Below are 16,115 nucleotides of genomic sequence, written 5' to 3' on the forward strand. Positions count from 1 at the left end.
TGTGGGAAAAGATATGGGCTCAGCATGCAAGCCTCCATCACAGACAGGAACACCACTTTTAACATACAAGCATGTCAAAGGTCGTGAAAGGGGTTTATAGACCACAGCCATTGCAGTTCTGTACCCAACAGCTATGTAATGTCATTGAGGATGAAAAAGTATCACTTACTATATTTTAGGATTGCTACTTCCAATAGGTGGCACTAGAGTTCTAGTCCTCTTCCTCTCTAAAGAGACAATTTGCATTACTATATTTTGAAATGCTGTGTAGAAAAGCGGCTGTGCTGCGCTGCTGCCTGCTGGCTTCTCAATGAATAGGGATGTCCAGAAAAGATTTACATTAGTAGAATAGGTATTATGGTTAATTCTCAAGCAAGCTACAAAGTACAACTGACTTCCTCATTAGGAGGACCATAAGTTAATTTTGTGGTTCTCCTAATGAAGATGTGAGTTGTACTTTGAAATGCTTTGAGAATAAACAGCAGTAATTATTCTATTAATCTAAATCTATTCTTGACATCCCGATTCATTGAGAAGCCAACAGCGCAGCATAGAGGCCTCTCTACACTGTTTTGATTTTAACGTTGGATCTGCCAACCAGCGGAGCAGCAGCAGCTCGACCTATTGTCTCTGAGCTATTGTAAGAGTTGTGCTTTCTTACAACTCTACCTAACTCGTACCACACCACAAAACACTTTTTTGTCTGGATAACGCCCTATTTTGCTCTCTTTTGTCCTTGTAGCCTGCAATCAACACTTACTATATTTTGTCTTTTTCAATATTAGGTTTGGCAGTTAATATTCATGCACAGTATGTTGGAGAAACTGCCCCTCGAAAGTTGCGTGGATTCATCAATGCAACCGGACCCTTGTTTGTAACTCTGGGAAAACTTTGTGGACAGATTGTAGGACTCAAGTAAGCACTGCTAAAAATCATGCACAACACAACAGTATTTAGTGCTTAATCCAGGCTGTTATGGGCCCACAATAAACCGCTGTGTGCCTATGATTTTATATGGAGACACACATCCATTAACCTCTGACACAAGTCTGGTGTGATAGGTTTATGGACTGCTCTTCTTAAAATATGCTTTTGTCTCAACACAGAGAGATATTTGGGACAGAATTCTTGTGGCCTCAAGTTCTGCTCTGTAGTGGCATTTTATCCCTTGTTCAGCTGGTTGTTCTGCCCTTCTTCCCAGAATCTCCAACATACTTGCTGTTAGTAAAAGATGACAAGGAAGGCTGCCTAAAAGGTAAGTGCAACACAATAGTTGCCATTAACAGGAAAATTTGGAAATAGCCATTAGCAGACATAACGGAAATATGCGCGAATCACATAATTCTAATTATAATGATCAACTTCTGCAGTTTTCATGAACATTTCAGAGAATGGCTGTAGTATTATATACTGTCTAATCAAACTGGAAAATCACAAGAGTGGTACTGTTGATAGATCTTTACATGTTGAGGATTGGAAATGTATTTCGGTTCAGATTCTGTCCCCAGCGTTGCCCTTGGGGAAAGATAAATTCAACGACAAGCTGTACCCTATGCATGTCAATGGGATTACCCACCCCTATTCACACACTATTAAAAATTTCAGGGCAGATATTTTGAAAAAAAACAGAAGATTAAATTTGATGCTATCAATTCTAGTGGATTATCCAAGGAAAAGACGGTAGAATAGCCACGTGTGGATCAGACAAGCTAAATGTTTCTGTAGCTCGACAACAATTCAAAAAGTATATCCGAAGCTACAATCCAAATTCTAATGCAGATCGTATAGTAATTACTTGTGGGATTTCATATTTCAAATTCAACATATGTGAACGTTCCCAAAGATTGTGTGTATCTTTATTTACTGCTTTGAAACGATGTTTGTCATGTCATCTGTATTTCTTTAGTTTTACACCAATGGAATTACAGTGCTAACCTAAATCAACCAAAAATTTAAGATATGTTTGGAGGATCCAATTTACCGATAGAATACACCCATTAAAGTCTATGGAGAGTGCTTAAAATATGGGTGCATCAGTTTTGCATCATTACCTGATCATCAGGATTTCAAGTTTGCTTTACCATTTTCATTTTCTATTGAGCAAAAAGGGATTTGTTTTTGCACAACAGAAAAAAATAGCAATGAAAGAAAATTCAGATACAAAAAGTGATCCTATACTGAAGGATTACTGATGAAATGCTAATGCATCTAGATAAATATTACGTCCATATTGCAGATCTGTATTATGAATGTATAATAATAAGATTGTGTGAAAGAGGCCTTTAATGCACCAGCGTACACTTGTGATTGGTTGATTAACATCTTAATGACACTCATATATTTTTTAGACTTTTTTTTTAAAAGAGGACTGGATCAAAGCCATTGTTTTATGATTGAGACCTTTTGGGGCATAAAAATTATGCAAGGGACTTAGAGGTGGTAAATAGAGCAAACCCAAAATGAAAAGGTTGGGATTTGTACCGGACTTCTCCCGGAAGTCCATTGCAATGTCCAAGGGAAGGAGAGAGGGAAAATATTTTCCATGTGCGGGTCTGCATTGTGTTCAATGTGGTTCATGTTCTAGTTTAATTTTGGGTACAGTTCTGGTACCCGAACTGAACGTTAGAATGAAGTTAAACTGGGTACCAGAACCAGATCTTCCATGGGTCCCTCATTGCTACTAGTAAAGAATTAAGCAACAAATGTATATTTAACCCTTCTGGTCAATATTTCACATCAGAACCCAAAACCAAAAGTGGAAATAACAGAGAAAAACTATAATCAAAAGATCTGCACCCCTTCCATGTTTTGGATCTGGGTCGCCCTCCCAGGGCTGTGGCGTACTCGGTACCGGGCCGGTCTCTCAGAGGGGAATGTCACAGCAGCGGTGACCAGGTCCGTGGCCCTGGGCTCCCATGTAAAAGGGGTAGAGTGGTGGAATAAAGTTTATGAGTGATTCGGGATGCCACCTGTGGTGTTCGGCAAGGAAGGTGTTAAGCTGGCGCTGCAGAAAGATCCTCTGGGACAGATGGTGGGGTGCAGCAGTGATGTTATAGCCCCCCACAGGTAGGGCTGTAGTCCTAGGGCAGAGTAGATGAAGAGAATTGGGTTTGAGGAAGAGGGTGCAGTGTCTGGCACAGAGATGTAGCAGTGCTGAAGAAGTTTCAGAAAGAAGGCAAGGACACAGCGGAATGTAGTTTCTTTACCTTTACTTTGTAAGTGCAGTTCAGGGTCCAGATTACAGATGGCACAGGAGCTGATTAGCCTGGAAGCAACTCAGGAATCTCTCTCTGCAGATAGGTTGTGTAGTCTCCTTTCTAGCGATTACTTGAGGTACATGCAGTACTGTATTACACTGAAGTTCCTCCTTCTTGTTCTCTCTCAAATCTACCTCGTATGGCAGACAGCTGTAGCCTTCTATCTTTTCTCTTGGCTGTTGTGCCTCCTAGTCTTAGGTGGGAATAGAGCATTTACAGCTTCCTATTCCTCTGGTTTCCGTTGCAGGACCTTCAGTATCCATACAACCGTGGCGACCAGGCTCCAGATCATGCACTCCAGCTGGGAACGAGCTCTCAACTCCACTCAGTCCCCCAGCTTCTCTCTCCACGTCTACACGCTTTGCCCTCCTCACACTAACTGCCTAATTTCCCTTCCTGGCCCTCAGAGAGCACTCCTCCCCCAATTCTGGTTCAGAGCTCCCTCTGCTGGCCCGGAGTGGGAACTGTGTTGCATGTTATGGTTGACTGCTAGAGAGACCCTTCATTGCTTCCAAGCCTGACATCACCCTACCTGGAGGAAGGCAATGCCACTATGGCGACCATACTCCTGGGGGCGCCACAGATCCGCTTCTGTTTTTGGCTTTTAAATACAGATGCAAAATACTGACTCAAATACAGACAATTGCCTAAAGCAATTTTGTGATGATGTTATTAACAGTGCAAAATTATGAACATTTCACCTGTAAAAAGCAAGCCGTAAATAACCACATCACAAAGCCATGACAATTTTTGGTAAAATGCATGTGTTGGTCAGTAAATAGCTGTGGTTCCCACTACCACAATGTGTGAACATAGTCTAACTAACAGCTTTTCTTTTTTTCTCAAGCCCTGAAGCAGTTGTGGGGAGACAGAGATCACCAACCAGTCATTGATGAAATGATGAAAGAGCAAAATACTCAAAAGAAAGGAAAACGCATGGGTGTCTTGGAGCTGCTAAGGGACAACTCCAATCGCTATCAACTCCTTACTATGATTGGCTTAATCCTCAGTCTTCAACTCAGTGGTGCTAATGCAGTTGAGTGTTATTTTGAACGCATTACAACAAAGTAAAAGATTAAAAAAACAAAACAAACAAACTGTATTACAGCCATCATTTGACTGCAGCTCTTTTGCCACTAAAAAGTTGCAGAAAATGTGTGAGACCCGCCTTGTGATCAGGTTAAAGATATTAACAAATGTGTTGAGGACATGATGTTGTGGGACATTCTAATATATTAGTATTACAGGTTCTCCTCCAGCACTTATTTGTGACTTCTTCCTCACAGACTGCACATCTATCCTGTCCACAAAATGGTAGCTGAGAATGTGACCAGAGCCACAAAATCATGTCAACAACTAACCTATGAAAATTTGCACGATGGCAAATTTGCTCCAAAATTCTCTAGAACTGAAAATTCAGTCAATAAATCTGAATAAGGGCTCTCTCACGTGAGCATACTGATCGGACCAGTGATATCTGACATTTAATCGGATAGCACACGGACCAATGTTATTCTATCGGGTAGTGCAAATCTGCCCTTTTTTTCTCATGGTGATTCAGCATGGGAAAAAAATCAGCATGTTGCAACTGCGCAAATCAAAGCACGTGCAGTCGCACACCCATTCAAGTCTATGGATGTGTACGAAACATCAGATAGCAATCCGATTTGCACAGATACAGACAATGGAGAAGATGGAGAAATTAAGATCTCCATCTTCTCCTCGCCTGCGAAAGCCAAATGCCAGGAAGTATCTAAAACAAAGCAGATTTATTTAACACATGACACATCAAAACAACCTAATTTACCTAATAGGTGTAGAAATGCAATGATGCAATGTTCAGGCCTAGATATGGCTAAACTGTGTCTTCTTCGCTACAATTACTGAATTTCTTCTCATGATATAACAGATTTACTTCTATGCATATGACGTGTTTCATGAGGCCGGCTTCCCTGATGACCAGATTCCATATGTTTCATTAGGAGTCGGGAGTTTTGAGTTCGTTTCTGCTTTGATCTGCGTAAGTCTTTTTCACTGAAAATTGTATGTTAGTTGCTTTGCATTTGCTGAGCAACCCTTATATTAAAGGGAATCTGTCACCCTATTTTTCACCTATCAGCTGCCGGCACCGACATCAGGGGCTTATCTACAGCATTCTGTAATGCTGTAGATAAGCCCCTGATGTAACCTGAAAGATAAGAAAAATGAGTTAGATTATACTCAACTAGGGGTGGTCCTGGTCCGGTCCGGGTCCGATGGGTGTCACGGTCTGGTGCCTCCCTTCTTCTAATGGTGACGTCCTCTTCTTTCCTTCCCATCGCGGCTTCTGAGCAGGCGCACTGCTCTGCCCTGTTGAGTAAAAGAAACAAAACAGGGCGCATCCACTGTGTGAAACCTTTAAAACACAATTGTAATGGTGAGGCAAGGAGAGACTCACCTGATAGGGTTGTGAAACTTCGGTCACAATACCTACAAACGCATGAAACAGCTGCTGCAGTCTGCACAGGGTCCAAAGACTTGTAAGTGAAGATGGCTTTAAGGTGCATTGATACACTGTGCTGCTGTAGGTATAATTCAAGAAACTTTATTGGTGCCTACGCGTTTCCTGAGCTGTCCCAGCTCACTTCATATGGGCATGATACAAGCATGCAATGCAGGAGTTTATATACAATCCAAAGTGGAAAAAAAAAAAAGGGGGTGAGGGCAGGACAAGTAACTGCCACATCAGCAAGGCAATGGTATAAAACACATTAAAATAATTGTATTTTAATAGAATATATTAAAACCGCATATAATAATACATACTCAAGAACAATAAAAAAGAAAATATATATATTTCTTTTGAAATAGACACGGGGGATCACGGGGTCCAATAAAAAAGTAGTTAAAACCATCCTCAAGGAGTCTAGAACACAGTTCCAAAGTTGAGAGTGTATGGTGTTTTAATCCACATGACCATGGTGACTAGTGAGGGTATGATTTTTCGGATCAATGTTAAGATCAATCTATTCTCTTCCAGAATAAAGAGTAAGTCCAAAGAGATGTACCCTGAATAACGGATAAAAAGAAAAAAAAATATCGATTGTAAAAAAGAGCATAAATTTTGAAATAAAGTGCTGTAGTGTTTTAATATTAAATATATTAAATCATAAAAACATGGTAACAATGTAAAAAAGGGGGGGTTGTAGTATTATAAAGAGACACTAGATGGCGCTAACACGAGCTTCAAGGAAGTGTCAGAAGCTTGAAGAGAATACTACAGTTAAAAGAGAGAGCTTTCTGTGTGAAACCAATGTGTGGAATGGAAGGATAAAACAAGATGGTCAGGCTAAACATCTCAATGGAGGGTTCAGTATGCATGGGAGGCAGGGACAAAAATCTCCAAAAAACAAAATGGACTTTTAATAAAAGACATCAGAAACAATATTTAGTCCAAAAGGTTCCAGAGATTTTAATTTGTAAATCCAGTACACCTCTTTCCTATTAAGTGTCTGGATTCGGTTTGGTTTTTTGGAGATTTTTGTCCCTGCCTCCCATGCATACTGAACCCTCCATTGGGATGTTGAGCCAGACAATCTTGCACAGGAGCCACGACAGGCAGCAAAGAAGAAGATGTCTCCATTAGAAGAAGAGAGGTGCCAGACCGGACCGTGACACCCATCGGACCTGGACCGGACAAGGACCGCCCCTGGGTGACTATAATCTAACTCATAGGTGAAAAATAGGGTGACAGATTCCCTTTAATGACTTCATGTACAATTTCCCAAAATACATTATATTGTATGTATTTATATTCCTTATGAAAAGATGTGCTAAAGATCAATTTACACATGCCAGTGTAATGGGGGGTTTTCAGCAATTCACATAATTTTTTTGGAGCCTCTGTTTTTTAGATAGTTTTTTATATAGCATTTTTTTTTTTACTGTAATTTTGTTATAATTATGGCAAGAAACTACTGTAAAATGTGTGAATGGCACTCTAATAAGTGTTCAGTTTGTTGAATAGCATTGCTATCTAATCTTGCATCTTGTATCAGGTATATAATCACCAAAAGTTGCTACAATGTAGAAACCATACTGTCACAGTAAATGTGTGTATTACTTTTATTTAGGCACTATGTGATAATAGCTATAGCCTGAAGTTTGCAGGTAAACTAATGGCACGTTTCTCTCTCCTAGAGTCTCCTGATTGACCGCTTTGGAAGAAGGGTTCTACTCTTGGGAGGCTATAGTCTTATGGCTCTGACCCTAGCGCTTCTAACTGTGACACTTGCAATGCAGGTAGCTACTGCTTCAGGGTACACCTGTATACATTTTCATGCAGAATCATCTTATAATGAGAAATTGAGTAATTTAAAGGGTAGCTTCCATTTTATTTTATTTATTTAGTTTACACACTGATATAGAGCCATTAGAGGTCCGAGTTCTGAAATCACCTTGATTGCTCAAAAAACCTCTCTTCATTGCAATGCCCATCAGCCACAAGCGCTGACCTCCTACATGTACAGAATGATACAGCACATGGCCTGAAGAGAAACTCTATTGGCCTGAACACAGAGAGCAGTATGGGTTCATAGACTTTCTATTGAGCTCATATACTGCTCTGTGTACGCGCTAATGCCCAAGCTCAACAGACCAGCTTTTTGTGCAATAGGTGGATGTTTCAGGACCCAGACTTCCATTGATCAGCTGCACTGTTAGGCATGGACTAAATATTAGAACCTTCACAACACAGGACGTATAAATACGTCCTATGTCCTGTCTCCTTTAACGCGGGCTCCGGCGCTGAGCCCACATCTTTTCCGGCACATGACAGCTGATTTCATCTGACATCTTCCTCTAAAAGCCGCGGGTGGAATCGTGATCCATCCACGGCTGTTAACATGTTAAATGCTGCTGTTATTCTCTGACAGCGGCATTTAAAATGATCACAGGATATATTCACATAATCGTATTTTTAGTGCTGTCCGTGAAAAACAATTGACCTCACACGAACAACACTCAGAAAAATGTTATTCAATTATGCTGTTCAGTTTTTTCACGCGGACTCAATTCTGTGAGAAAAAAAATCACAGCATTCTGTATCTCTTCACATTCAAGTCTATGGGTGCGACATAATGCCAACTATTAATGCCTAAGTGACAATTTATCCATAAATATCAAAAAGGAATAATACAGAATTGTCTCAATGCAGGGAAAATTCAAGCATTTACTAAAATAGGCATGTCAGCAATAGTGACTGGTTCTGTTAAGTCTGAGGTTAACCCCTAACCGACATCGGGCGTAATAGTACGCTGATGTCGGTATCCCTCCATTTGATGTGGGCGCGTCGGATTTCTGCGTTTACTTTGCAGGGATCCAGACTCTCACATTCTGCAGTCTCCTGCTGTTTATCTACTGCAGAGGAGATTGCCTTGCAGCTAATCTCTCCTGAGGCTAAGTCCTTCTGTCCTCCTGCTGAGCTTGCTCATGGAACCAGTCATGTGCTCAGGTCCTGCTCCAGATCTCATAGGTCCATCTCAGAGATCTGGAAGCTTGTAGAAGGTCCCGGCTGCTATAAAAGGCGCGCATGGCTGTTCCGCCATGCGCTAGTATAGTCTTACTTACTGCTGTGCGTATGAGGACGGAAGAATGATTCTGGTGAATGACTTATCATTAAACCCCTTCCCTCTGATATTACGTATGTGGTTAGGGATTGAGTTTAGAATCAGCGCCAGCGCTCCTCTGCTGCAACATCCACAGCTGCTAGCGTCCGACATTGCGCTTGCGTCTCAGCTTTGTCGTTTAGCGGCAGTGTCCACGCCACGCTGCAGTAGCAGTCCTCCTTAGTGTCCGCAGCTGCGACACCGCACACACGGTAGGTCTAGATGGACGTAGTGCCGCCGTCTTGGGCTACTCCTGTGACCTGATACCGTGTGTGTATTTATACTGAGTACTGTGACCTCAACAGGCTCAGTCTTTCGTATTTGTATTTATTTGGCATTCCTGTGACTTAACAGAGATTGCTCTGCACACCTGGGTGACGTTTAACCCTGTGCGCATTACCGCCATATTGCTCCTGCCACCACTTAGCAGCGGTTATATCACCTACTGCACGGTGGAGCCCGAGTGGCGAACGCACTTTATTATTTATTTTTATTTAGTGCGTTCCGCCGTTCCTAACATTATATTAGCGCCAGGGTCTGGCTAGTGATGGCAGAACAGCAGCAACTCTTACAGTGTATTTGGCAGCTTGAGGGCCGCTTGGCCACTCTTGAGAGGGCTCTCTCAGCTGCACAATCCACTGAAGCTGCTGTAAAGGCAATCACAGACGCAGTTTCACATATGTCCACGTCCTCCCTTGCACCGACAGTTACCCGCCTCCCGTTGCCCGATAAATTTTCTGGCGATGGCGCATCCTGTAGGGGTTTAATCAGCCAGTGCTCTATCCAGCTGGAGCTACTGGCTGCGCGATTCCCTACGGAACGGGCCAAGGTGGGGTTTATTGTATCCCTTCTGTCGGGCAAGGCGTTGGAGTGGGCTACGCCACTATGAGAGCGTGGTGATCCAGAGGTTCGGACTGCTGCTAAGTTTTTAACAGCTATTAAGCAGGTCTTCCTTGGTCCATGGTTCACGCACGACACCTCTCTTCAGCTTCTTGCTTTGACTCAGGGTTCTCTCTCGGTTAGTCAGTATGTTGTCCATTTTCGGACACTGGCTTCCGAGCTGGAGTGGTCCGACAAAGCCCTCATACTTGTGTTTTGGAGAGGTTTGGCGGAGCATGTTAAAGATGCTCTCTCTACCAGAGAGGTTCCTGCAAGTTTGGAAGAGCTGATTGCCATTTCCACCCGCATTGATCTTCGTTTTTCGGAGCGCGGTATGGAGCATGCTCAAACCAAACTGAAGGTTACCTCGGCTCCCAATTTTTTTGAGCCTCTGGAACTACCCGAGCCAGAGGTTCCACCCCCAGAGCCCATGGAGGTGTCTTGCGCCGTTCTCCAGGCGCGTCCGTCACAAGAGTCCAGTTGCGGTTATCGTTGTCAACACGCTGTTTCTCAGGACAACAGTGCCCCGCAACGGCCAAACTATTTGCCGCCGGGCAAGACCCTTGTTCCTCCTCGCCTTCGGCTGAAGGATCTCGCGTGGGCACACGAGTCCAGGAGGGGTGGTCAATGTGGCTATATGCAGACCACAAAACTCCAGGGAGGGTCTTACTGGTGGCCGCACAGGGCTCGGGATGTTATAAAACATATTCGGGCCTGTGCCTTTTGTGCTCGGAATAGCCTCCGTAAACGAAGGGTGGAGACGCCTGCCAACACACGCTGGCGTTCCACTTTAACTTCCGCTCCCGTCGTCTCCCACGGGTACCTTCTCAATCCTGCCGACCTTGCCACCCCTGATGCCTTCCACTTGTTCCGAATCTCTCTGTCACCTACCGGGACATCTGACTTGCCTTCGGGATGAGTCTGAGGCCTATACCTCTGATGGGCACAAGTTGCTGGATCAGAAGGCTCAGGGGGGAGGGGGCCCTAGGAGGGGGGGTAATGTTAGACGTAAGATTTCTGCGTTTACTTTGCAGGGATCCAGACCCTCACATTCTGCAGTCTCCTGCTGTTTATCTACTGCAGAGGAGATTGCAGAGGAGATTGCCTTGCAGCGAATCTCTCCTGAGGCTAAGTCCTTCTGTCCTCCTACTGAGCATACTCATGGGACAGTCATGTGCTCAGGTCCTGCTCCAGATCTCATAGATCCATCTCAGAGATCTGGAAGCTTGTAGAAGGTCCCAGCTGCTATAAAAGGCATGCATGGCTGTTCCGACATGCGCTAGTATAGTCTTACTTGCTGCTGTGTGTATGAGGACGGATGTATGATTCTGGTGAATGACTTATCATTAAACCCCTTCCCTCTGATATTGCGTATGTGGTTAGGGATTGAGTTTAGAATCAGCGCCAGCGCTCCTCTGCTGCAACATCCACAGCTGCTAGCGTCCGACATTGCGCTTGCGTCTCAGCTTTGTCGTTTAGCGGCAGTGTCCATGCCGCGCTGCAGTAGCAGCCCTCCTTAGCGTCCGCAGCTGTGACGCCGCACATGCGGTAGGTCTAGACGGATGTAGTGCCGCCGTCTTGGGCAACTCCTGTGACCTGATACCGTGTGTTTATTTATACTGAGTACTGTGACCTCAACAGGCTCAGTCTTTCGTATTTGTATTTATTTGTAATTCCTGTGACTTAACAGAGATTGCTCTGTGCACCTGGGTGATGTTTAACCCTGTGCGCATTACCGCCATATTGCTCCTGCCACCACTTAGCAGCGGTTAAATCACCTACTGCACGGTGGAGCCCGAGCGGCGAACGCACTTTATTATTTATTTTTATTTAGTGCGTTCTGCCGTTCCTAACACCTAGAAAGGGACCATGGTTATTGGGCCCCCCTGGCTAAAAACATCTGCCCCCAGCCACCCCAGAAAAGGCGCATTTGTAAAATGCACTAGTTCCGGCACTTAGCCTCTCTTGTTCTGTCCCCACATGAGGCGAATGGAGGTGTAGTTGATTGGGGTTGGGAGAGATTCCTACCTTCCGTTTCCTCAATGCAGAGCAGACAGGACCATTGTTGCTGTTTTGCTGTTCATGCGTCCGGAGAGATGATACACACCAAGGATTGTGAAGTCCAGACTTGTTTATTTGGAGATCTGGACATACAGCATGTGATTAGTAATGCAGTAGGTTCTTCAGACTTGCAGATGTAACAACCAAGGTGATACAGCAATGTGTGTGTAGCAAGGTGCAGCAAGTTGGTAGCAAGTTGGAGCAAGGTGGTCAAAAAACTGATGCCTTTCACAGCTCGGTACAGGCGCGTTTCTCCCAGGTAAAAATGAAACTAAGAATGGCCGAAATCAGGAAGCGAAGCAGTGACTGACCCGGAAGTGGAAGGCATGTACTAGAATTAATTAGCTGCAGGCTGCTGTACAGAAAAAGACCAGCAGGTGGCAGCAGACCAAATGCAAGACTGTACACAAAGAAGGGTCACATAACACAATCTATATAAAGCATATAAGAATAACTTTAGATGGAACAGCACACTCCCCGTCTGAAATTCCGTAAGGGATTTCACTATATTGGTTTTTTTTAAATAAAGTTCAATAACCTAGAAAATAAACAGAAATATGCATGCATGCAATAATAACTTCAAAACAAGGTAGATGACACAGTTCCTAAGACAATCCAAAGATACCTATCTTCTAATCGGAGAAGCCGCACTAGGCCAAACTGTCTCCGACCCTACGGTAATCCAATGGACGAAGTACTAGGGCAGTGTTCTGTTCATGGTTCATCCTACCGGAATGTCCTCAATTGGTAGTATCAATACGAGCTCGTGGATTGGCCTCTGAAATGTCTTAGGCTCGCCTTTCCTAAGGACCTTCAGCTACACCTTTCGGACCTTACCGTCTTGACTAGTGAAAGTCTTTGTAACGATTCCCATAGGCCAGTCGATCCTTTGGGCTTGTTTTTCTTTCATTAGCACCACGTCTCCTTCTTTCAAGTTCGGTTTACTCTGTCGCCATTTCCTTCTTCCTTGGAGAATCACGAGATACTCCTTTCTCCACCGGTTCCAGAAGTAATCAGCGATGTACTGCACACGTTTCCACTGTTTCTGGTAGGTGTATGCATGAGTAAACTCTCCACTGACTGTTAGCAGGTTCCCGGTCTTTTGGGTGAGAAGAGAAGCTGGCGTAAGAATGGTCAGCATTTCAGGATCCATTGACACTGGGACAAGTGGTCTTGAGTTGATTATTGCAGAAACTTCGGCCAGAAGAATAACCAAGGTCTCATGAATAAGCCTGGAAGAGTTTACGTCCATAAACATGGAATTCAGGATGTTGCGTGAGATCCCGATCATCCTTTCCCAGGAACCTCCCATGTGAGAATTATGCGGAGGATTGAAGATCCAGTTGCAACCTCTTTCTGCCAGTTGATCCTGAATTGGCTTGATGTTGATATTCAGATCTCAACATGCACCAATGAAGTTGCTTCCGCGGTCAGACCTTAACTGTTTTACCGGTCCTCTGATCGCTAGAAAACGCCAGAGGGCGTTGATCAGGCTGGATGTGTCCATAGACTCTATTACCTCTATGTGGACGGCACGGACACTCATGCAAGTGAATAGTATGGCCCATCGTTTGCTGTTGGCATAGCCACCACGAGTTTTGCTTGCAGATACCATCCATGGCCCAAAGACATCTAGGCCAACGTAGGTGAAGGGTGAGTGGGCACTCAATCTGTCAGAGGGCAGGTCGGCCATTTGTTGATGTACCTGTTTTCCTCTGGTTTTCCGACATTGCACACAGCGTTGTAGTGATCCTGCTACACGTCTTTTCATACCTATGATCCAAAGCCCTGCAGACCATAACTTGCCTTCTGTGATCTGCTTGCCTTGGTGTTTGTTTTTTTATGAAAGTGCCGGATCAGTAGATCAGTGATATGATGTTTACTGGGAATGATGCAAGGATGTTGCTCTGAAGCCGCAATCTTGGCTTGATTTAAACGACCACCGACTCTCAGCAAACCGAAGCTGTCCATTACTGGATTCAAATGGGCAATGGAGCTTTTCAGAGGGATCTGCTGTTTGTGGTATAGGCATTCCCATTTTTGTGCTGAATACACTCTGCTGGATGTAGCATATTATAAGGGACTCACAGTGAGAAATGTCCTCGGCTGAGAGTGGTTTATGGCAAACGTGCCAGCCGTGACAGTCTTTGTCTCAATGTGAGTTGTGATAAGATCTCGCAATGTGGACTAACCTTGCTATAGTCCTGACGAGTTTCATCCAATTGGAGAAGCGTTCGAAGCGCTGGCAACTGAGGCAGGAGGTTGGTTTAGTGTTCGTGGCCAAAGCACTGACCTCGGAGCGGACTTCTGGATTGCCATCCGGATCCTGGATGCTGAAGACTTCCTGGACACCTTCACTTCCCTTCTGTTCCAACAGAAACTTAGGACCTGAAAGCCAAGAAGAGTTAGCAAAGGACCTTACAGACATAGGTCTAGTGGCATGGTCAGCTGGATTAAGTTCAGATGGGATATAGTGCCATTGGTCAGGCTTGGAAGACCTCCTTATTCTCTCAATGCGGTTACTGACGTACACGTAGAAGTGCCTTGTTTGGTTGTAGATGTAACCTAAGACAACCTTACTGTCACTGTAGTATTGTACATCGTCTATGTTGGTGTCAAGCTCGTGCTGTATAAAGTCTGCGAGTTCTACTGCAAGCACGGTCGCACAGAGTTCAAGCCTGGGAAAAGTGTGATCTGGCTTGGGAGCCAACTCTGCCTTGCCGAAGATGAACCCAACTTAATATTGATTGTCGGGTCCTGTCACCTTCATATAGGCAACTGCTGCAATGGCCTCCGTGGATGCATCCGAGAACACATGGAGTTCCTTCCTAGTGCTGGCAGCAAGTGAGGTTCTGGCATAGCATCTTGGTATATGGATTTCATCCAAGGCACACAAAGACTGCTTCCAGTTTTCCCATTTTGGTTCCTTATCAGGAGGGAGTGGGGCATCCCAGTCCTTGACAGTTTCGAAAAGCTGTCTCAGAAGGGATTTACCTTGCATGGTAATTGGTGCTACGAACCCCAGTGGGTCATATAAGCTATTCACCACTGACAGGACACCACATTTAGTGAATGGTTTGTCTGCACAGTTGATTTGGAAACTGAAGGTGTCGACTGACAGGTTCCACCTCAAGCCTAAGCTTCTCTGCATAGGCGGACAGTCTGGTCCCAAGTCTATGTCCTTGAATCCTGGTGCGTGGTCACTTGAATCAAAGGCTCTCATGACAGCCAGGCTGTTTGAAGCAATTTTGTGCAATCTAAGCTTAGCTTGGTACAGCATACCTTGGGTCCTCTTGAGTAGATCGATAGCCGCTTCTTCTGTGGGTAGAGATTTTAGTCCATCATCTACATAGAAGTCTTTCTCTACAAAGTCTCTGGCATCTGTTCAATATTCGGTCTCTCCTTCTTGAGCGGTTCTCCACAGGCCATAGGTTGCCACTGCGGGGGAAGGGCTGTTCCTGAATACGTGCATCCTCATGCGATACTCCACCATCTCTTTGCTGGGGTCATTGTCCTTGTACCATAGGAACCTGAGGAAATTCCTATGGTCCTCTCTAACTATGAAACAGTGGAACATCTGTTCAATGTTGGCGGTGATGGCGATGGGCTCTTTCCGGAACCTCATCAATACTCCTACTAGGTTGTTTGTAAGATTAGGACCCGTGAGGAGGACATCGTTGAGAGATACGCCTTGATGTTTGGTGCTTGAATCAAAGACAACTCTAATTTGCTTAGGTTTCCACGGGTGATATACTCCGAATGAGGGTAGGTACCAGCACTCCTCGTTTTCCTTTAAGGGAGGTGCTGGCTCCACATGGTTATTCCGGAATATCTTGCTCATGAAGGTGACAATGTGTTCTTTCATCTCTGGTTTGTTGCTAAGGCTATGTGCACACATAGTTGGAAGTGCTGCGGATTTCTCCGCACGGATTTTGAAAAATCTGCAGGTAAATCCGCAGGTCAAAAGACTTGCAGTTTACCTGTGGATTAGCCTGTGGTTTAGCCCTGCGGTTTCACACCTCACAATAGAGAAGGTGTGAAACCGCAGCGGAATCAGCACAAAGAATTGACATGCTGCGGATTGTAACCAGCAGCAAATCCGCGCAGAATAATCCGCAGCATGTGCACAGCGTTTTTGGTATTACCATTGAAAACAATGGTACTGTACAACGTAGCAGAAACTTGTCAGGGTCCTGACAGCGCCGGCGTACAGCCTCCGCTAAGCAGGGACTCACCCGCACCGTAGGGACCCCTGGGGACAAGAACAGCCGGA

General features: G+C 44.5%; 1 protein-coding gene across 1 annotated transcript in view; it reads left to right on the plus strand.

Annotated features, from left to right (window-relative positions):
• Positions 1 to 16,115, plus strand: part of LOC141069530 (solute carrier family 2, facilitated glucose transporter member 9-like) — a 73,732-nt gene that overhangs the window by 23,767 nt on the left and 33,850 nt on the right. Inside the window, exons 5-9 of the mRNA XM_073559170.1 lie at positions 786 to 915; positions 1,107 to 1,255; positions 4,105 to 4,292; positions 5,167 to 5,277; positions 7,437 to 7,538. Of these exons, the coding sequence (XP_073415271.1) occupies positions 786 to 915; positions 1,107 to 1,255; positions 4,105 to 4,292; positions 5,167 to 5,277; positions 7,437 to 7,538 (680 nt within the window). The remainder of the gene's footprint in view (positions 1 to 785; positions 916 to 1,106; positions 1,256 to 4,104; positions 4,293 to 5,166; positions 5,278 to 7,436; positions 7,539 to 16,115) is intronic.

This window comes from Dendrobates tinctorius, unplaced genomic scaffold, assembly GCF_039654945.1.
Source record: "Dendrobates tinctorius isolate UK_male_01 unplaced genomic scaffold, ASM3965494v1 ptg000265l, whole genome shotgun sequence".
Classification (NCBI taxonomy): domain Eukaryota; kingdom Metazoa; phylum Chordata; class Amphibia; order Anura; family Dendrobatidae; genus Dendrobates; species Dendrobates tinctorius.